The sequence below is a fragment of the Convolutriloba macropyga genome, chromosome 4 (genome assembly GCF_964194025.1).
Source record: "Convolutriloba macropyga chromosome 4, txConMacr16.3, whole genome shotgun sequence".
Taxonomy (NCBI): Eukaryota; Metazoa; Xenacoelomorpha; order Acoela; family Convolutidae; genus Convolutriloba; species Convolutriloba macropyga.
Genome location: NC_134471.1, coordinates 26,832,384 through 26,856,069, shown reverse-complemented (window position 1 = coordinate 26,856,069; position 23,686 = coordinate 26,832,384). Strand labels below are relative to the sequence as shown.

At 34.3% G+C, this 23,686-nt stretch overlaps 1 protein-coding gene across 5 annotated transcripts in view; it reads left to right on the top strand.

Annotated features, from left to right (window-relative positions):
- LOC142337561 (A-type potassium channel modulatory protein DPP6-like) overlaps positions 1–23,686 on the top strand; it is a 148,549-nt gene that overhangs the window by 44,944 nt on the left and 79,919 nt on the right. The window contains exon 1 of one of the 5 annotated variants that reach the window (XM_075386886.1): positions 673–1,169. The exons of 2 other annotated variants lie outside the window; for them this stretch is intronic. In XM_075386886.1, coding sequence (XP_075243001.1) covers positions 1,122–1,169 — 48 coding nt within the window. In that variant the 5' untranslated portion in view covers positions 673–1,121. Of the gene's footprint in view, positions 1–672; positions 1,170–6,147; positions 7,519–21,701; positions 22,747–23,686 lie in introns of those variants that run through there. 2 more of the 5 variants (XM_075386884.1, XM_075386882.1) reach the window with 2 other exon arrangements.

Sequence of the window (23,686 nt, the reverse complement as noted above, 5' to 3'; positions counted from 1 at the left end):
CATTCAGACGAAGTGACACATATGCCGTTTGCTCCAAAAATCAAATTTTTGGTCTGTTTTTTTTGTCTGCCCAGCCCAAAAAACTGACATTGTCATGTTATGACCCGTATTAAAATACAGAGTTGAAATATCATGGTTCAGTACTGCAATTTTAACTGATATTATCTTGCTTCAGTACTAATATTATCTTGGTTCAGTACTGATATTAACTGATAATACCATGGTTCAGTATTGCTTAATGAACAAACTTTCATTGAAGAGTAGTTTGGAGTATAAATTTGCCACTTTGGTTAGAATATCTGGAGTTTAAAAGGATCACTGGTTTTTATATGATATGGTGGAAAACTATTTTTATGCGTAGTTTAACTTCTCTTGTCATTGTACAGATTGAATGGATACGCTCCTTTTACTTCAAATGCGTTTTGGTTACAACTATTATTGATAATATTGTTTACTATTCCATGGTATAACAGTCTATGCGTAGTGACTTTTTAGAAAAAGGAAACAAATTTTTGTATAAATTGTACGTGAAAACATTTTTCAATCTCGGTTATTTTAGTGTATTTTATTTGTATCCATAATATTGTTCTTTATTTCAATCTATGATTTACAACATACTTGTTACATGCACTTATCATAAAGTTTTTACTGTGAATAAAAACGTTCTCAAGATCACTTCCATAAAATTTCGATTTCTTTTCCATAATTCCTTTTCGTAAAAAATCAAGTTTTATCCATTTTTGAGTTACATGTTATGGTTTGGCAGTTAATATAAGTTCCAGAATAAGTTAACGAGGTCTTGGGAACCTATTGTCAAAAAGCGAATTAATTAAATTTTTTATTGTCAAGATCGGCTGACGAAATTTTTTAACCTTGTAAATTTATGTCTCTTTCGAAAAAACATCTTCTTTACAAACTAAAAAAGGGGAAATGTTACGAAAAGATCCTTTGTAAAGTTATGAATTATTTTTGATTGATATTTTCCCTGTGTTTGACAACGTGCGTTCAAGACCCTTCATTTATTTTGAGAGCTTGGAAACAGCGGTATTATTTGCGGGTTACTTAATCCGATCCTTTAACTTTTTGGGTATTACACAGATTGAACAACGTGGGGTACAATAATGTACATTGCCAGTGAGGCGTGTGTTCCCAGGGCAATTGACGAAAAGGTAAGTCAAGGTCAAAAAGGGGTTAACAAAGGTCAGTGGTCATAGTTCGATCTGTTATGTTATGAGTGACCTTGAAAAATAAATTTTAATTCCATTAAATTATCTTTCCACGAAGTTTTTAATTAGTTTAGCTCAATGTAAAAAAGAAAGCATATCAATTATTTCAATTTAACTAATTGTCTCAAATCAAAGATTTTTGAAAATTTCAGAAATACATTTAGTTTTATTTATTGCTAGTCTTATTCGAAGATAATTGCGAGTACTTCAATTTGCTAAATTTCCTGGTGAACAAAAGTCAAATCTCATTACTTTCTACAAACAGCACATAAAAAAATTCGTCAAGTAGACATAATTAGCTGATGCAATAAAGTTGACAACTTTTCAATGTTATTGGTATTCGACCAGACGTAACTTAGTCGACAACGCGATAAATCAATTTTTTCGAAAAAAGTCACGCTTAAGTTTCTGCTTTTCATCTAAAAGATACCCTATATATATATATATATATATATATATATATATATATATATATATATATATATATATATATATATATAAATTACGTTTTCAAAGTTTTATTATCTTGACTCTTCAGCTGTTTTCGTTATATTTACGAGAAGGGCCAGCAGTTCAGCCAAAATGTTAATCTGATTTTGTTGCTGGTGTGCCAACAAGCGGTTTCTATCACGAAATGAAAGCATGATTGTAATGGATTTTCTTAAAGCAGATAACGCGGATTTCGAAATTTCCGTGACCTATCTACTAATGTGTACGGAATACTTGCCCAACACTTTGACCAGGATCATATAAGAACTACTCTGCTACCAAATAATCCACGAGCCGTTTCAGCACTCAAATTGCATTCTTAGGCCAAAGTATTATTTGTTCCGACCCTACTTGTGGGGGGAGGAACCATATACTCAAATAGGATTTTTTTGTTCAGACAATTTTGGCCGATCGATATATTCATCGCAAAGAAATGTGAGTGGTATCACTAAAAAGCTCGTCGAGCGTAGAGTTTGGAATCAAAAACATTTTTTTGAATTTCGTTTTTCTCGAAGAGTTATCGAGGTTTTAAGTTTTCTGTGAACACGTGATGTTTGGCATATATTTTTTTCACTTTTAGCGTAATTTTTGTTCACATTGAGATTTGTTTCTATAAAAATATTAATTCAAAATTAAATTTTAAAAAACAATTGAATCAATTTTGTGTTTTTAACAGACGAAAGGCCATAAAAAAGGCTAGTTTTTGTCTCATAAGGAAGTTTCCTATCAAAAAATTCATTTTCTAATTGAGAGCTGTTATATTAAAAACCATTTCATATTTTTTTCAAGTCCCTTAGAGACTGGTTACTTTCCAAATCAAGGTTTTATTGATGACAAACTTCATTTATAGTCAAATGATGCCCAATGACCAAATAATTCGTTTTCAAGGAATCGCTCATGTTTTTTATGGCCGCGATTATGGGTTTTCGTAATTTTTTATTTAAATTTCGATATTCTGTTTGAGTTTCTAGTAAACAGTTGAAGTTCTATGGCAAAGATTCGTTGACTAAAAGTGCAATAGGTTTCCTAATGGGCAGTAAGTGAACCTATGTAGAAATTTGAGTGGACAGCTAATGGCTGTTAAGGCTTTAAAAACATTTTAAAAAAATTTTTTTTGAACACTTACAGATATTAAATTGTTTCTGTGAACTGTAAGTCAACCTCACTATTGACAGGGCCTACTACTTTTCTACGACAACCAAAAATAAAGCCAAAATTAACATTTTTAGCTTTTTGACTTCTAATAAATTGTCTTTATGACTTCGATATTACGACTTTTCTTTTTTTTAAATTCTGGCTGTTTTTTTAAAATTTTCGATCCCATTGAAATCATATCACATTATTCTGTTATTGACGGTTCCCATTGCCTTAGAGAAGACGTTCAGTTGGTCATTGATAAGTTTTTCACAGAAAAACGTATGGTTTCAATGGCTTCGGCACTGTCAATTTTCTACTGATTTTTTTTTGTTTTTGCCTGTATTTGTTGCCCTTCTCATAGTTAAGCGACTTTGTTGATGATGTTCTGATGACTTAAGAACGACACGATTGATTGCTTTCCCAGTGAGGTATAATTTATTACAACTTTATATTTATTGACTTCCGTTGAAAGCTATTGATTTTTTTTATGGCTTTGATATTACGGTTTTTCTCAAAATTTTTGTGGTTTTAAATTATTTTTTCATATTTGTTGGTTGCTTTGAAGTTAAAACGTTACAAAAAAAATTCCATTGTTGTTGAAAAATGATTTAAAAATGAAAAAGTTATTACTGAATAGTTCATTTTTAAAGGGCTTCAACCCATTTCTCTCTGATTTTTTTGCCTGTTGTGTAACCTTTATGTAGTCGTAGAATGCCGACAAGTCCCATAAGCTTCTAACTGAGGGCGGAAAAAATGAAATTACTAATTGCATTTTTTTATAGCAAACAGCCATAAAGTTTATGATATTATTTTTTCAAACAATTCAAAATGTTTTTTTAGTTTTTGTTGTTGTATTTGTTAACTTGTATCTATTTCTCATCATCGAAAAGCCCCATCCACTTCCTTTTAATTCAAATATTCCGTTGTAACTGATGGTTTTCTTTGTTGCACAATATGCGTTTTAATAAAAGTTTGTTAGTGATCAATGTTTGTGCTCTTTTGCTCTTCTTTTAGCATATTCGCTATTACCAGATCCAAATGGTTTTCGAATGTAGCCCATTTGAACATGTTTAATATATCAGTATAGTTCTAGTTGAATTACTTTACATAATATTTAAAATAAAAACGTAAAATTCAGATAACAGCGAAAAATTTTATTGGCTTCAATGGTTTGTGTTTTAGCAAATTGTTTGTAACTTTTTCAGTTTTTGTTCACCTTTAGTCCGTTTCATTGGCTTATTCTAACCAAAGGTAGGTCTTTTTGTTTGGTTATTGACTTTATATTAAATGTATCAAGATATTTTTGTTAAAAGCGAATGGTTTTCGAAACTTTTGAAAATATTTTGGTTTATATATTTTTGGTTGATTTTTGAATTTCACCTCATTATTTGTTCTTTTTGTCAATTTTTTGCCTAGTTTCATTAATATGAAGTCCCATCTGCTTTGTAGTCACAAAAAATAATTTGCGTATTTAAGGTTTTATCTGATTGCATTTTGACTTCGTTATTAGGTGCTTTTAAGTTTAGTTGTTGAAATTTTGCAGTAGAAATTGTTTTTGTTTTTGCTCATTTTATTGTTTGTTTTTTTTTTCTCTTATAGTCTTTTCAATGGCCGATCTCGTGACCACTGTAAGGAGGCATGGCAATATTTAATTTATTTTCTAATTTGTATCACAATTTTTTTTTTTAATTTCGCGAGTTCTTTTTTGATTTTCTCTTCATTTGGTTGACAGTTAAGTAAGTAAACATGTAGACGAGCGCGGGTCGGAACATCATGTGCAAACGCACATTAACAAGCCTCATTGTTTTAATTTTTTCCTTAATTCGGATTCAATGTGGGATCAAGTTTTTTTCAGGTTTCTGTAACAATATACTCGTATTACTTTACTCATACTTTCAAATTATTTGACTATAAAAATTTGCCAGCGCATGAAATGAAGCACTGACGATCAATCTCTTTTTTCTTGCTGTCTGTAGCGTGATAGCCGAGAAGTAAGGTGTGTGCTTCATATACCAATGATCGATAGTTTGATCTCCTTCCCCTGTGAAGTTGACAGTGTGAGGATCATTTCTCACTTAACCATAGCTCCAGTTTAATCATAGCCTGTCCAATCATGACCGTAATGGTGTTAAATTGTCAGACACTAAAAAAGTGGCCATAGTATTAAATCAAAAAGTGCATGCATTCTCACAAAAAGGACAGTCTGAAATGAGTTGAATAAGAAAAAGGATAGCTGAAAACAGCTGCTCTTAATGCACTGCAGACCAAATGCCTAATGCTGCGCCACTGCAATTATGCAGAAACAAATTTATTTACTTTTTGTTAAACATCCTAAAAATAGTGCAGAAAACTGGTGTGCCAGCAATTTCAATTATTTGCTATCAGGCCATTGGAGGAATAGAACTCAACTTATGTTCTTAATTTTCATCAAAAAACTGTTTAAAATTTACTAATTAGTTTTTAATGTTTCGGCTTTTCTGGCATTTTTTTGCAGATAGTTAAATCATCTTGTTGAATAAGCCGCATGGCAATTTCATTTTTTTCGCCTAGATTTTTTAAAGTTTTTCTAATGTTCTAATAAGATTACTAATTGCTTTTTTTTCCGTCTCATGGAGAACTGGATTTCATTTTAGTAATTAACCAGCCACAGCTAACTCACACTGATTGTTTCTCGATGATAAGGCTCAAGTATAGAAAACTGCAATATTGAATGACTAGTTTTACTGAAATCAAGCAACGGCAGAGAGTAAGCGTTTAACACGCCCGACAAATATGCTCTCGAAATATCGAAGTACCAAGAAATTGCTTCAACAATTTAAACTTGTGCCCTGCTAAAGAAACATTGGATACTTCTGAAGTGGTCATAATAAATGGGAAAATACGGAACCTCTAATCCTGTCTAATTATTAATCCTTTTAAAAGATTAATGTGATTTAATATAAACGTGATTTGCCGACTTAAACTTTATAAAAGTAATTTAGTTGTTGAAAAACAGTATAAACTGTAAATAGTTATAAAACCTATTAAAAGTTCCAAGGTCCATAGTTACAAGCTTAAGGTCAGTAGAATAATTTTTTTCTCTTTTGAATTTCTAGCCCCCACTGAAAGCGTAGGTATGAAATGCGGAGGTGCAAAAGTGATTTTGATAAAACATTATTTTACTCAGGTTGACCCGAAGAAAAAAATTTAAAACAAAGTCAGTTTGGTCCCGCTGCTGGTGTCAGCCGCTGAGTTGGAAACAGACTTTTCCATCTTGGCATCATTTTTGCATCATTTTGTGTTCTGTTCATGCCGTTTCAGAGAACACAAAATTTAACTTGAGCAGTTTGTTCAAAGTTTGCGTCTCTTCTTGATGTTGTCGGCAATTTCTAAGTTTCATCTACAGAATCTTGACAATATGTCTGATGTGTGTGAAAACAGCTGCTTATAAAGACAGGTGCTTGTCTCTCCATCTTTTATCTGTCAAATTTTGATCATACGCCCACATATTCTTTCCACTATTTTCCTTTGGGGCGTCTACCTTCTTTCCCTCTCTTTGTTTTTATAATTTTCTTTTCATTGTATTGATTTTTCCACAGTTTTCAGACCCGCTGCGGCCGCCCGCGATATATATTTTACAATGGCACTTAAATGTTCGCGCATCAATGCGAAATATTTCATAATCTATTTCGTTGCAACTTTTTTGCAACTTTTCCAGAGCAGTTTAAAGTTGAACTATGTTGAGGTATTGTTTGGTGGAGGTGGTGGAAGTTGCTAATGTAGTTGTTAGATAACAAATTGGATTTGTGGGATTATTTTTGGACTATCTAGTTTTACACATTTCGTTATGGCATCACATTCACCATAAAATACACTTGAACTGGGCCAACAAGTCGCGTGTCGATACCTTTTATTGCACTCTGGGGAACAATGCCAGATTAACAATCATCTTAGCCGAGCAAACTAATTTTTGGTCAGGAATAAAAGGGAAAAATTGCCCGCTTTCCTTTATCCTCATCACGTGACGACCGATTCATTACTATCGCGTCAAATGAGGCACAAAGTCATTCCGCACAGTGATAACCAAAAGCTGATCACCATTTTTTTCAATTTTGATAGTTTTACCCCCGCTCAGAATATCGCGCCCGCCTTTATGACATCCAAAAAAAAAAAATTAACAGTGACTTGCAATATTTAATTATTCTGCAGCTAATTTACATTATAGCAATAAAACATTCGATATTACTCTTTAGCAACCTTTTTAAACTTAAACAGTTAAAAAACGTAAAGCATTAAAATGAACTTAAATTTTACTCAATTTCACATGAAAAATGGTCAGCTTTATTTTACGTGATCACTAAATAACTTTTAAAATGACTGTTTAAAAGCTGTAATAGTTAGTAATTATAATCTCGGGTAAATGTATATTATCTGTCTGGCCTGCATTTTAAAACAAATTTGCTTTATTCCTATATCGTTCTCCGAGCTTAAACTTACTTCCCATTGACCTGTCATCAAACGTAACCGGAAAGTAAAACAAAATAGTTCATTTTGGGAAAAAATTGTAAATATTTTCCGTTTTGAAATCTTTTGTTTACTCTTCTCGAGATCGAATTGTGTGGCAATGGCAACTGTTCCAATTTCTACTTCCAATGTCGACCCCAATCAGCTCATATTTGATGACACGGTGAGATTAAATCAAAGTTTCATGCATCAATTGTTTTAGATAACAGTTTTATCTAGTCTTTTATCTGCCAGCTCTATCAAATTTGATGGACAAATCTCTGATGCTTTTCTAATTTTCCTCTTATTTTATGCAAAATATGAAAACTGAAGTAAAATCAGCGGTAACATGCGATGAAAGGAAAGTATTTTCGTGAAACGTTATTGCTCCGTTTTAAGTTCGTACTCCTAGTTTGGCTCTGAGTTCTGACGACGAACGCATTCCAAGAGTGTTATCAAAATTCCCATATTTTTATTAATGGGAATCGGTGAGCTGAGCGAAAGCTATATTTCTCGTGTTTTGATTTCAATTTTCGTCATTTGACGCTGAAATTTTGCCTGCTGGTTTGTCATGTTTCACAGCTCAAAACAACTTTCCCCTTTAAATGCAGCTATTAAAGCGTTTTCAATGCCTAGCATCATTTGCTGTACTCACTAGCATTCAACTACGTTGAATAACGCAATTATTCGTTTTCATTATTTGAAACCCCGGATGAGCTCCGCGACCCAAGTCAGGTATCGGTCGGACCGACTCTGGTCGCGGACAGGGGGGTCTGGTGCGAACCAAATTATTGGTCTGGAAAAAAATGTGCAAATTTAAGAATTCGGTCTGTTTGGTCAGACCAATACCTATATTTGAATGACTCCTTCTCGGTATATAAAGGAAGTGCTGGTGTTATAACTCTAATTGACAAAATGTTTGAGTTTGCATTGTTCTAGATTTTTCCAACAAATTGAACAAAAAGGGGCAAAATTATATATTTTAGGTTGATTTTAATTATAGCCATTGACAAATAGTTCAAAAACCCAGAACACTAAACGAGGTAAAGTGTAGCTTAAATTTTTGTAGTTTCATCATTGTCGGAGTTACTATTCAAGATTTTATCGAAATCGGGGAATTTATAATCTAGGCCGTCTTTATAATCTAGGCCATAAAACAAATCTATTCTACGCAATTTTGAAAGATAAGAATTGTATCTACTTAAAGCCCATGCAATGTAACTTTAGAATATAACAAAAGAGAATAGGAATTTTTGAAAATACAATCATCTCGTCGTTCTTTTTTCAATTTTATTTTTTTCTTGGAGACGAACAATCAACTTTTTCATACAAATAGCAGTAGCAAGAGCTGAGTTGAATTATTATTGTCCTAAACCTGGTTTATATTAGAACCAAAAACAGATTTGTTGGTGCTCTGTCTTGTCTCCTTTTTTGTATGATGTTTTGACGACGCCCACATCTTGTTTTTGTGATATGATAACACGCTAAATATAAAATCAACGGAAATGAATGCCCGAGAGGATAATCTGAACCATCTCCCCAATTCTTATCGAAACTAAGTGTTATTAGAATGTTCAAAAATTGACATTTCAAAAATCAACATTTGATTTGAGTTCCATTTTTTGAAAATTTCTTCTTATTTTCATGACGCAATATTTTTGTGCTTAAATATTTTTGTTTGCTGCTTTTTTGAAGATGTGTTAATGATGTTATGCTATTGAGTTCAGTTCTGTGTGACCAGATAATTTTAGTTTTGTTATTATCTTTCCTTTGTTATTTAACGGTTAGCAGAATTTATTACATGTGAAACGTTTTTGTAAGACAATTGAAAGCGAAGTAAAGGCAACACTGATTCTTATGAGATATTATTGTTTTCAATCATCAACCCCTATATGCTGCTAGCAAATTGTAGTGAGCTATGAAGAGCATACTTCATTACATGTACAAAAATACAACTTTAGGATTCCTCATACAAAATTGCCCATTAGAACAAAAAAGAAAAAGCTACTGCACAAGAAATAGAATTCTGATAATCATTTGCTAATCCAGTTTTCGTATCGTGAGCTGTATTGAGCTCGATTTCAATTTAACTTCCTTTAAAATTTAATTGTTCCGACCCCACTTGTGGGGGGGGAGGAACTATATACTCAAATGGTTTTTTTTGTTCAGACAATTTTGGCCGATCGATATATTCATCGTAGAGAAATGTGAGTGGTATCATTAAAAAGCTCGTTCAGCGTTGAACTCGAAATAGAAACGACTTTTTGGCATTTCGTTTTTTTTCGGGGAGTTATCGAGGTCTAAAGTTTCATGTGAACTCGGGATATTAGGTTCACTTTTGTTCACTCTTACCATAATTTTTGTTCGAATTAACATTCTTTCTATGGAAATTTTGCTTCAAAATTAGATTTCACGCTTCAAAATGCATTAATTTGGTGTTCCTAATAGGCGAATAGCGATTAAAAAGACTAGTTCTGGTTTCATAGGGAAGTTTACTATAAAAAAAATTCAAATTCTATTTGTGAGCTTTTTTTAGAAAAAGTTTCTTTTTGTTTTTTAGGTCACTAAGAGATTCATCACCTGTCAAATAGAGGTTTCGTTGACAAACCTATTTTGCTGTCCAATGATGCCCAATCAACAGAAAATTAGTTTTCAAGGAATCGCTCTTATTTTTTTGGCTTCGACTCTGAGTGTTCGGAACTTTTATCGAAATCTTGACTTTCCTTTTGAGATTGTAGTGAGCATTGGAGTCCTAGAACATAGACACTTTGACTAAAAGGCTTCCCAATGAAAATTAATTGAACCTGTCTAGTGCTCTGAGTGGACAGCTAAAGGCTGGTAAGTCTTTAAATATAATCTTTAGAAATTGAAAAAAATTATTTGAACGTTAACCGATCTTAAACATATGTTTTTGGACTTTAAGTCAGTTTCAATAAAGACAGAACCCGCGTTTTTTCTACTGCAACAAAAATAAACCTGGTTGGCGGATTTATCTTCAATTATTGGTTTTATGATTTCGTATCGACGAGTTTTCATATAATTTTTTAACTTCTGGATATTTTTTTTTCATAATTTTGTTTCCTTTACAAATTTTATCACATTATCCTGATATTGAATGTTCCTATTGGCTCCAAGAAGACGTTAGGAGAATGGTGGATAAAGTTTCCAGAGAAAAGCCTGTGGATTAAATGGCTTCGACACCTTTTTCTGGCACTTTCCTACTGAAGTTTTGGTCTTGCATGTATTTGTTTTTTGTTTTCATAGTCTTGAGACTATTCTGATGTCTTATTGATGACCGGTGATCAACAAAGAGCATATTTGTCCCACCGAGGTTTAACGCAGCGTATTTATTGACTTCCGTTGAAAGCTATTGATTTCAATGGCGTTAATACTACGGGTTTTCTCAAAGATTTCGTTTTTAAAATAATTTTAAAATAATTGTTCATATTTATTGATTTTTCGAAGTCTAATAGTTGAAAAAACAAGAATACTATTGCTTCTAAAAAGTTTTTGAAAAAAGAGATGTTTTACTAACACGTTTTTTTACTGGCTTCGACACTTCTCTCATTTTTTATTGAACTTCCTTTTGTAGCTGTTTTTTTCTATTCTTTAAAAAGTCGTAAAATGCTGAGAGGTCTCACAAGCTTCTAATTGACGATTGAGAGATTGATTTTGCTCTATGCAGTCAGTTCGAAGCGAGGAGTCCTAATTTTTACGATAATAATCGTTTTCAAAAATTTTTTTGTTTCAGTTTTTGTTTTTCTTTTCGTCAACTTGTAATTTATTCTCATCATTTAGAGGTTCCATCGACTTCTTTGTGGTTCAAAAATTAAACTTTCTGTTGATTTTACGTCTAAACTGATGTTTTGTCTGTGGGACAATATGTGTTTCTTTTTCTCCTATTTTAGCACTTTCGCGAATTAACAGAGCCGAATTGTTTTCAGCGCTAGCCGATTTTGAACTTAATTTTTTGAACTGTAAGTTAGTTTCATTGATAATCGGACCCTCGTTTTTTGTTCTTTCTACTGCATTTCAAATTAACCTTGTTAGCGTTTTTATGTTGAGTGATTGTTTTTATGACTTCGATGCGACAAGTTTTCATATAATTTTTTAAATTTTGGATACTTTTTTATTAATTATATTTTTCATACTATTTTTTTAAATATATTACATTATCCAAAAATTGAGATTTCCCATTGACCCAGAGTGGACATTGAAATAATCTTGGATAAAGTTTTCAGATAAAGATTATGGATAAAATGGCTTCGACACTTTCTGCTTGCACTTTTCTACGGAATTTTTGATTTTGCCTGTAATTGTGCTTGTTTTCATAGTCATGGGATTTTTTATGATGTCTTATTGATGAATGGTGAACGACAATCAATATTCTTTTCCCAACGAGGCATAAGGTAGCGTATTTATCGACTGCCGTTTAAATCTATTCTATTTAATGGCGTTGAGACTACGGGTTTTCTTAAAGATTTCGTGATTTTAAGATAATATTCCTTATTTGTTGATTTTTTGAAGTCTTATAATTGAAAAAAAGAAGAATTCTATTGCTGTTAACAATTTGTTGATGAAAGTAAACGTTTTTCTAATCATCATTTTTTAGGGCTTCGTCACTTTTCTTTCATTTTTTTTAATTCAACGTTTTTGTTGTTTTGTTTATTTAAGTAGTCGTAAAATGCTGAGAGGTCTCATAAGGTTTTAACTGAACATTGAACGATTGATATTACTCTATGCAGTCACTTTATTGCCAATAGTGTTCAAAGTTTTGATATTATTCATTTTCAAAATTTTTTTGTTTCAGTTTTTGATGTTCTTTTCGTCATTTTGTAATTTATTCTCGTCATTTAGAGGTCCCCTCGAATTCTTTGTAGTTCCAACATTAAATTTGCTGGGGAACATATTGGGGACAATATACGTTTTCAAAAATGTTTTGCGATTGGTCATTATTTGGGTTTCTTTTTCTCTTCTTTTACCACATTCGCGTTATAACAGAGCCCAAATTTTTTCAAATGAGGTTCAAGTGAGATTATGTATTTCTTCAGTATAATTTGAGCTCAATTAGTACAGATAACAATTGAAATAAAGACAATATTCAGATAATTGCTAGTTACTTCAATGGCTTCAATAAATTGTGTTTTCGCAGTTCGTCTGTAATTTCTTGAGTTTATCTGCATCTATAGTCCGTTTCCTTAGTCTAACCAAAGACAGGTCTTGTCAGTTTCTTTATGACTTTTTAGTAAACTTATCGAGAATTTTTGTTGTTCAAAGCTATTGATTTTTAAGACGTTTGAAATTGTTTGGTTTCAAAAAATTTGAATTTTTTAAATTAATTTCGCCTCATTATTATTTTCTTTCAACTTGTAACCTAGTCTCAATAAGGAAAAGTCTTGTCTGCTGTATATTTAAGTTAATGAAAATTTTGTGCAGTTAAGGTTTTATCTGATTGCATTTCGACGTTGTTTACTAGGTACTTTTACATTTAGGTATCAAGTTTTTTTTGTTGTAAATTTTTAGGTTTGCTTATTTTGTTTGTTTTTGTTCTCTGTTGGCGGATCTCGTGAGCGCTGCAATGAGGCATGGCATTATGTAACTCAATTAGTAGCTAGGGTGTGTCACGATTTTTTTAAACTCAAACAACCTTTTTTGGTTATCTTATCATTTGGTTGACAATTAAGTCAAAATTGTAGATCAGCTCGGGTCGGAACATCATGTGCGAACGCACATTCACGAGCCTCCTTGTTTTTATATTTATGTATATATACAAGAGCATGGTAGTGAAAACATTGTTCTATTTATTCTGTAATTGCATTTTTATAAACCATACTAAGGAAAGTAAAAATTGACAGGCACGCTAGTTTAACTTCTGACTAGTTTTTCTTTTGAGAAGTTTAGCCGTGAAATTTATGACGCGTGATCAGACGATGGTATCAAAAAACAATATCCAATAAACTATCTTATTTTATCTTATCTACAAAAAGTGGACGAGATCAATAAATGTGTTATCGTAAGCTGTGCTGTTACTAAAGGGGAAAAACGTTTTGATTTTGATATACTATGATCGACAATTAACGATTGCCTACACAGTATTTTATATTTCATAGCAATAAACTTGATGATTTGAACTCTAGATTGGAATATACCCAGGCCTAGGCCTCAACTTATGAAAAGACTTTAAAAGTTTAGTAGGGGGCCAATGTTGACTATTATTACACGGTCGAGCTTCCTAGGTAAAGTCGAGCTAATATCTTTTCATGGGTCGAGTTTAAGTCTTTTCATAACAATGAAAGTCTAGCTAAGGTCTTTTCATGGGTCCAGCATTAATCATTTCATAACCAACAAAGTCGTGTAAAGGTCTTTTCATGGGTCCACCATTAGTCTTTTCATAAGTCTGTTTTTTTTCAAAATCGGAATTTTTTCATTTTTTTGTGCTTCTGTACATACAGAAGCAGAGGACGAGCAAGACTAAATAGCATTGCACCAGAGCAGTCCAACTTGAGAAACAGTTGGAAAACTGCCAAAAGCCTTAAATCTTTGTCAAATCTTAAGATAAAGAGTTATGGCAGCTCGATTATATCAGAAGATCGCTTGATTCAATGAAACCAGCTAGTATAAGTGTATTGGTTCTATCCCCGTTAGCCATGACAAATCTTTGGCGTTATTTATTTTGTTTTCCCTTCCAAAACTTGAAATATCTTTTTCAAAAGAATAATGCTGGTTTTTGAGGGTGTGGTACGGTTGTACCAAATTAAGTCCATGTTTATTAATTTGTACTAAATTATTTTATGTTTGCCCTTGTCAGGCTATAAGTCATAGTTCACCTACATGTAATTTACCGCCGACTAAAAAAATATTTCAGATTGTTCACATCCCCCACTTTTGACTATTTATTCATTCTTTTGCATCTTATTATCGAATTCAGTTGTTCTCAATCTTCTCTGCTTTCCTACCATAAAACAATCTAAGTAGATTCGACAAGGAATTCCGTACTCAATAATTTCATGTGCAATTGCGCCACGATTGCTAAGTAAATCTAAAAGAGGTAATCACACGAATTAACCAAAGCTTGGATTCGAACCTCGAATCCAGTATACAAACTTGAGGTGGAATTGCGGCGCGAGAGAGTGTCTCTACAGTGGGGGATATCACATGGCGCAGTCGGCAACCAAAGAACGTGCACTTCTTGGGATCGAGCCCTTTTGGGAAAAGTCAACACTTGAACCTCCACTACGATGGGATAGATGGCAGATCAAATTGGCTATCATGGCTAAAGAAGGCATTTCAATTGACATTCTCCTTGAAGATCCCCCGGACAAGGTCACTCTATCCCCAGAACCTATTTACGAGGATGATGTCGAAAATAGCACAGCTCAAAGTGAACGAGATCGACGTATCAGAAATGAACAGCTCAAAAATTCGTGGCTCAATCGTTGTCAAAAAATAGAACTTGTTGGCATACTGTGTGGAGAAAAACCTTGGAAATATTGTGATAGCAAAGCAGTCTCTCTAACATACCTCAGCTTGGGAATAGAAAGGAGACGAATATTTGGTTCTCAAGAACCGAGTATTCAGATCGATAGAGTAACAACAAAAGTTCTTTGGGAATGCCTTGATAGGGTGTTCACTGAACGAAAGGGTGTTCACAAAGAAATATCACATTTGATCGATACACATTTTTCACTAGAAAACAAATGAAAGGAGAACCTGTGGCAAAATACTACGGGTGTCTTCAAGAGTTGTCTCTAAACTGCGATATAGGAAGTCACGAGAAGTCGATCATCCGGAATTGCTAACCACTTCGCAAAAGTTTGCCGCAAATCAAAACAACCCAGTAAACCAAAACCTAGAGTAAATTATGTAGATGACTCGGTTTCTGAGGCGGCCACAGTAGGTACTTCAGCAACGGCGGCGGAACAAGTTAACAATATCAGCAGACTACTACAGCAGAAGAGCATCTACGATGCCAATTACGACTCCGACTACGATGATTACAACGATAACTGTGTAGCTGCAATTTCCATCAAAACCGACACTCGTGAGGTAGAACCCGTAAATATAGTCATTTGTGTTGGAAATACAAGCACAAAAGCATTGATGGATTCGGGAAGCGTACGCACTATTGTGAATAAAAGTCTGGCGGACACAGTGGTGTCCGAATGCAACGAAATCTATTGGGTACAGTCACCCGAAATACATGATCTGAAAACTTTTTCTGATGAAATAATCAAGATTGTTGGTGTGATCAATACATCAATAAAGTGTAATGACTGGATAGCCACGGGCGTTGATGTAACTGTAGTGGAAGACGGTCACCGACCCATCATTGGACGAGATCTCTTTCCAAAGCTAGGCTTTTCTGTTATACAATTGAAACAAGTTGCAAATATTGATCAAAATCAATGTCCAATCAAGAGGCAGATCTCTTTTGGTTTTTCCAGATCTCATCACCCGTGTCGGTAAATCTTTAAAACATTCAGTAAAGTCAACATTTCATAATGAATTTACACCTACACATCAAAAAGGACGAATTAATTTACAACCACTAGTTAATATAGAACTTAAAAAGTTACTTGACGAAAAACACATCATAAAATTAAACAGTTGCTCAGACAAAAATTTTATTTCACCTATAGTAATTACAGTTAAAAGAGATAAAAACAGTTAAATTAGCTTTAGATTCAAAAATTTTCAATAAATCTATTCATAAAAACAAATATCAAATGCCAAATATTGACAATTTGATCGACACAATTCAACAGAATTTGAATACATCCGCATCACAAGAAACAGCATATTATTCAACATTGGATTTGAAGTACGCATACAGCCAACATAAATTAGATCCGGAAACGGCTCAACACTGTAATTTTAATATTACTAGCGGTGAGAGAACTGGAACATACCGCTTTATTACTGGTTTTTACGGTTTAACTGATATGCCAGCGGCTTTCCAAAAAGTGATGGATTACACTTTAGTTGGACTTCAAAATACCTATTGTTTTCTGGATGACATTATAGTAGTTAGCCGTGGTTCTAAAGAAGACCACTTAAAACTCGTCTATAAACGTTTAAAGAAATTAGATGAGGATAATTTACGGATAAACTTACCTAAATGTCATTTTGCAAAAATAGAAATTGATTGGCTAGGACATAAGTTTAGTCAATCAGGAATAGCTCCACTTGAGTCAAAAACAGCGGCAATCGCTTCCCTATCAGCACCTAAAAACTTAAAAAAACTTCGATCTTTCTTAGGTTCTGTTCATTATCTAGGAAAATTCATCCCTAATTTATCTCAATTGTGCCTTCCCCTTCGTCCATTATTAAAAAAGAACAAAAAATTCATTTGGAACACTGAACATGACACACACTTTCAAGCAATTAAAAATAAAGTAGCAAACGCCACAGAAAATACACATTAAAATTCTCACTTGGAAACGCGGATCAAATGCGATGCTTCAAGAGCGGGATTGGGAGCAGCATTAGAACCACGTTCGCCTACGGGCTGGCATACAGTTGCATTCGCGTCTCGTTTCCTCAACTCTAATGAGGAACGCTATAGCATTAATTAACTAGAATTGTTAGGCGTAGTGTGGTCTGTAGAATATTTTAAATATTATTTATTTGGCAAATCATTCACAATTATCACTGATCATCGAGCATTACTTTCAATTATGAAAGAACATAGGTCTAATAAATCTTATAATAGTAGATTAACACGCTGGATCGATCGTCTTTTACCTTTTGATTTTAATATTGAACATATACCTTGCGCAAAAAAGGGGCTGGTAGATTATATTTCTCGCCAACCAAATCAAGAAGCAAAAGTTACAAACAAATATGACGAGGAATTTGCGGTAGCAACAATTACCCGCATTCGCGACGCTATTGCTGCAATTTATGTAACTACCACACCACAAAGCTGTCAATCACAGCACCTTAACAGCGTCACTCACATACATTGCACACGTGCCTCGCATCCTCGCACAACAAACTATTCCAAATTGCTTTCTGCCATTAATCGTAATACCACTCAGTTGCTTCTTGAAAACTCTGCAAACGCAGCACAAATCCAGTCTAATTCTACTATTAGTACAACGCCAATTCAAATCCAAACACATCTCAATACTCAGTCAAATACATCTCATATCCATTCAATCCACAATCACACGATGAGCAGCTCAGCATCTAACCCGCAAACTCCCCCTACACACAGTCGGGTCACATGTCAGTCTACCCCTAATTCTGCAGTGAATACTACCAGATCGTCCAATGAAGGCCAAACTTCCCCAAACTTGGACCTGTCAAAAGAAGAGGTCTTCGAGAACAACCTCACGCAACTCTTCACGAAGGGCTTCTTGGCGGTTCTCACCAGTAAGGATGCAGTCCTGAAGGAAGTACGTGACTGCATTCTTCAAAACGATCCTCAAAGGTGTAAGGAAGTGAATCCTTACATGTTCTCCTACTGGAGAGACCTACATGTCCGCTCGGGCTGTGTTTGCGTGGACGAAGGTGTAGCAATTCACCATTCAGGACGCTGTCTTGGAAAGCCTCCACTTAACACATCCGGGAAGTTGGGGCATGATAACGCTTGGGCAATGCGCGTTCTGGCCGTATATGCACCGAGGAATATTGAACAAAGCGGCTCAGTGCAAGCCTTGTACTGATATTGGTAAGAATCGTAAGCCCGTTGTTCCGGCGTCTAAATGGAAACTTTTACTACAATGTACAGAGCCTAATGAAGAAATACAAATTGATTTGGGAGGACCTATCACAAATGAAAAAGATCAAGATATTTATTTCCTTGCATGTATTGATCGTTTTTCTAAATATCCCACTGTAGAAATATTTGACAAAGCTAATGGACCAAATGTTCTTAAATTTTTAGACGACTACATTCAAATCCACGGTGTTCCCCGAAATATTAGATTAGATCAAGCACGTTGTCTAATAGGTTATAAAGATAAAAATTTTTGTAAACAACATAATATTAACATACTCACTGCCCCTGCAAACGATCATAGAGCTATAGGATTAGTGGAGCGTTTGATACAAACTATTAAAAGACGCTTAAGCTGCATGAAATCAGACAATAGAAATAAAACATTCACAATTAAAGAAGCAATAAAGTCAATAATATATCAATTACGTATATGTAAACAAAAGACAACAAACGTAACACCTTTCCAAGCACATTTTGGAAGAAAGCCAAACACACCACTCAGTAATATAAGTACAATACCCAAATCATCTAATCTATCATATGAAAACATTCTTCACCACTATTTAGATGCCGATACCGTCCCTGTTGAAGATTACTTGGACGAAAATGAATGGGTGACGGGGGATCGGAGCGATATATTGATCGAAGAGGCGATGCAGAAAGCACATGTAGACGCGGGACGCCGCTATAATGGGGATCACAATAATTCTATCTCCCGTTTCATCATGCATCCCAAACTGAACAATCCTATTCCACGGACAGAGCAGTCACTGGATCTTAAACTGGCTCGAAAAGTCACAAAGCGCTCCAAACGGGACCTTCGCGGATTATGGGAAACCCTGGCCCCGGGTAGTACAGTTGTCCGCACATCTGATACCACTACGGTTATTAAGGAACCAGGAGTAACCGAAGTCTGTGTCAGAAACAGTGATATTGCCAAATTCGGCAACCGCGCCGAACGAAATACAGATCTTTGGGAATACGCCAAACGACGACCCCTTCCATATGAGAAAACCACGGAGGAGAAGATTTCTCAACATACAAAAGAATTAAAGAAGAAATTTCGCTGAGAGATTAAAATCCGCCATCGACCAACCCAATCTGATGCAGCATCGGGAGTCTCCTCAGCAAATAGCAACATCTCCAAGAAAATGGCGTCTCGAAAACCTAGAAAGCCCCAAGCAGGAGGAAAGCGTTCTCGAAATACGTCCGCAACTTTAAACACATCCAATGCCTCGTCTGTTGCTGCCTCTTCAGTGACATCATCTGTTGCTTCCCCTTCAGCCTCTAGAAATAAACGTACTCGCCGCGCTCCAGATTACTTCCGATTTGAGAGTTCGGTGTGCTCAATAAGTGACGATTCAGCCGCTCCTGTTTCTAAGAAACAGAAACCAACGAATTCAGTTATAGAGACCATCATTCAGGAAGAAGCAGCACAGCCCCCTGTTCCTGATACATATTACGAGCTGCGAGTAGTGAGCCCTCCCGCATCTCCTCCAGTGGGAACATGGTCTCCTGAGAGCTACGAATATGAGGACTATGCAAGAGAAATCAGTATGAGCGTCATTGACGCAGAAAACCAAATTTGAGTTAAAACTTTTAGACTAAATTTGTTAAATTGTTCAAATTTCAATTCTGTAATTGTTCATTTAAATATGGATTCGTATAACTTTTCCATTCATTTCGTGTTTATGTTCGCTAACTAACCGTGTTCGTGTTAAATATACTTTAGTTAAAATTGATGTTGCTCATATAACCATATCCTCTACGTTATTAATTTTGTGGATTTGCATCGCGATTATGCCTTAATTTATATTGCATGCATATATTTTACCGTAAATGTTGAAAGTTTGCATTGATTTACTTTTCTCCTGCATTTGAACCTCCTTTCCACTGTTCCTTCGTCACTTATCTGTTGTTGCTCACATTTCTTATTATTTATAATAACCAGTACATATGTTAATATTATCATAAATTTTACACTGTTACAGTTTAAAATTTTGCTCGAGCCAAGGATATGTGGTACGGTTGTACCATATTAAGTCCATGTTTATTAATTTGTACTAAATTATTTCATTTTTGCCCTTGTCAGGCTATAAGTCATAGTTCACCTACAAGTAATTTACCGCCGACTAAAAAGTCAATATTTCAGATTGTTCAGATCCCCCACTTTTGACTATTTATTCATTCTCTTGAATCTTATTATCGAATTCAGTTGTTCTCAATCTTCTCTGTTTTCCTACCATAAAACAATCTAAGTGGATTTGACAAAGAATTCCGTACTCAATAATTTCATGTGCAATCGCGCCACGATTGCTAAGTAAATCTAAAAGAGGAAATCACACGAATTAACCAAAGCTTGGATTCGCACCTCGAATCCAGTATACAAACTTGAGGTGGAGTTGCGGCGCGAGAGAGTGTCTCTACAGTTGGGGATATCACAGAGGGATTAGCGGTTCTTCTGAATCGTAAAGGATGGAGGAGCATACATGCTGACTTCGTTATATGTAATATTGCACGTAATGGCAAAAAGCAGGCTTATGAAAAGGCCAATGATGGACCAACGAAAAGACTTTAACTCGACTTTGTTTTCAAACATTTTGTCGAGCTTAAGTCCAGCCCAAATGTTGGGTCGAGCTAAAATCTTTTGTAAAATTTTGGGTCCAGCTAAAGTCTTTTGCGAAAAATCTGAGTCGAGCTAAAACCCAGAGTATGGTCTTTTCATAGTACATTTTGTTCGAGCATTGTCTTTCCATAAGTCTGTACCTAGACCTGGGTAAGGTAATGCACAGAGAATTCTAGATTAATTGCATTTATACAATGACGAGAATTTGCAGTTACGCGAATAAAAACTCTAGAAGAGTTTTCTAAGCAAATTTTTTTCGGAAAACATGAGCTCAGTAATTGTGTTTTCAATCGATTTGCTATTGATATAATTTTTCAAGTACAGGAAAATTGTTACAGAGTTATAAAAAAACCGTCATGCAAATACAAACAAAAAGTTTGAACGTGAAACTCTTGGCCATTTTTAGCAGCAACTGACTTTTTTTTAGCAGCAACTGACTTCATGACTTTGAATGTTAGCAACTTTTCAACGGATTCGTTTTGAAACATAATCAGTAACAAAAATATAAATGTCCATAAAATCTGATGAAACTCAGCAGGTCGAGCACGCGATCTTTCACAGCAATCATTCAACCCAGTCATATTTTTGTGAGGTATTAGGGAATTTTCTCTGCGCCTCACAGACTCGCAAGAGTCGTCTTACTGTGCTTTAATTTAGATTTTAACAGATGCACAAGAGACTTTTTTCCTCCAATTTAGGTACTTGAAATGGACTTCTTGAACATAAAAGACCTTTCGGTTGTTTTTGTTGACAGCGCAGCATGAAACTTAAAGCCGGCAATCCTCGTATTTTCTGTGCTGGTATTGACCACAATTGTGGTTAAATAACTATCATTAAAACCAGCGTTTTGCAACTTCTAATTGCAGTTTGTTTGTTTGTTCTTTTTCCATTGTAGTTTTTGCTGGATTGAAAGGACTTGTGACTTGAAGGACTTTGCTCTCAGAATAGGATTACAAAAAATTCATTGTTGAGTGAATTTGGATTAGAGTTGAATAGTAACATGTGGACTTGATCAACTGATTCGTTTGTCCTAATTTAGCCATGTCCTCTTATTTACTTGTTTACTCTTTTTCTTATTTGGTTTGATGCCAGTTGTTACTACTGCTATTCTAAACAAAAACAATGATGTAACTAAAAGCAGGAAGAACTGTTTTTACTGCTAATGTTTCCATTTATCTTCATAAACCCTAGGCTATAACGACAAATTTATGGTTCCGTTTCACCGTAGATTATGGAATGATACAGTTTTTTATTCTATTTTGTTCCTAATTTAATTGTGATAATACAATTTTGTGGTCTTAATTTGGAATTTTCTCCTTTTCCCCATATTTTAGTCTCTGATAATATTTTGGAGGAACAGTTTAGTGGTGTAAATAACCCTATTACGGGTAACCTAATCCTCTTTTTGCCCCCGAGCCATTGGTTTAAACGAACCAAAAGTCTTGCTGTTTATACGACATTTTGTTTACCCAAACATTTCTGCATTTATGGGTCAAATAGTACACCTCAAAGGAATTGACCTTTCTCCCAGCCGTCAATTTTTTAGGTTAAAAACATACAACCACAAAATAGATGCAGTTTGTTGATCTTCCGTAATTACAGCATTTTTTGTATTTTCCCCATTTTTGCACTGATCTCTTTCATTTCGCTCATGAAGCCGAAATTTTGAAATAACTTAACAAAATCAGTTTGCACAAATTTGGATTTAATTGGAAACTTATTTTAAGCGGAACACGGTTACTATAAATTATTACTTACTAATTATTGTTATTTTTAATATTTTTCTCATTTAGATGTTGATTTGCAACTGAGAGTTTTTAAATTTAGATGAAACCAATTTTTATATCAATACAAACAGCTTCTGCTTTTAACTTATCGCATAGTTTTTCAAAGAGAATTTGAGGCGTCATTTAATGGCAGTGACGATTTATAAGTTTTATAATTTTTTTTTACTAAACTAAGTTATGAATAGTGGCGCAGCGATGGCCCATCACAAGGGCTCAACTGTATCCTCAGCACCCAAATACACCCAGCCACCTTCCAATAACCCAAACGAACAGGTAAAAGATTATAGTAATAGAATAATAAATAAAAGCTTCTCAAAACAAAAACGCAAGCATTATCGGATCTTTCCAGACAGGTCTCTGATTCAACGGTGATATCTTTGGAGTTGTAGAAATGGAATTTCTAACTTAAGCTATCTCTGGAATATTAAGAAAACTTAAGAATTTATAGCAAAGTACTAACCTTGAGTTATTTCTCAGAAGTTTCGAATTAAATTAGAATGAAAGAATACTGGCTAAATAGATTAGGACTTTATAAACAGTTCAATCAACAAATAGCGATCTTGATACGTAATGGCAGTTTTGATTTTGTCTAAACTGAACGGATTTAGAACCTTTATTGAAACTTAGATTTCTCACCACAAATTAGAGGTTACTTACTAAATTGGGCGTAAACTTGATTTTTGTATATTTTCAGAGCTTCTTTCCAATTTAATTTTGCAATTGATTTCTCTCCTTCCTGTTGGTAAGGCAGAAAGTAACTATCCAGATTTCGGCGTGTTTTTGATATATTTCTCTTAAAAGGCAAAAGTACTAGAAGTGTGGGATTGAGCCCGTTTTTATTTACAATTTAGTTAGGGCTGCAGGTTTTTCAGAGAATTGAAGTCGCCTGGAGGGCTAAATTATAAAAAAAAACAAAATTTAGAAATTGTTTTCAAAACTTCTTGGTATTTTGGGGCTAAGGTCCGGAACCAACTTAGCTGGATTTTAAATTCTACATTGGCCACCAGAGAGGGATTCAGGAATTTTTCATTTGGATCTTAGGATGTTAAATTCTTGCCGATGAAAATTAAGTATTTTGTGACAGTTCATGAGATGCTGAAATTATTTTTTAAAGAAGTTCTTTTGCTGTTCCAGATTTCTCTTTACCAAGCGTTAAGTTGTTAATTCTTTTCTCTTTCTTTTTTTATCAGTTGAATCTTAGAATGTTTCATCA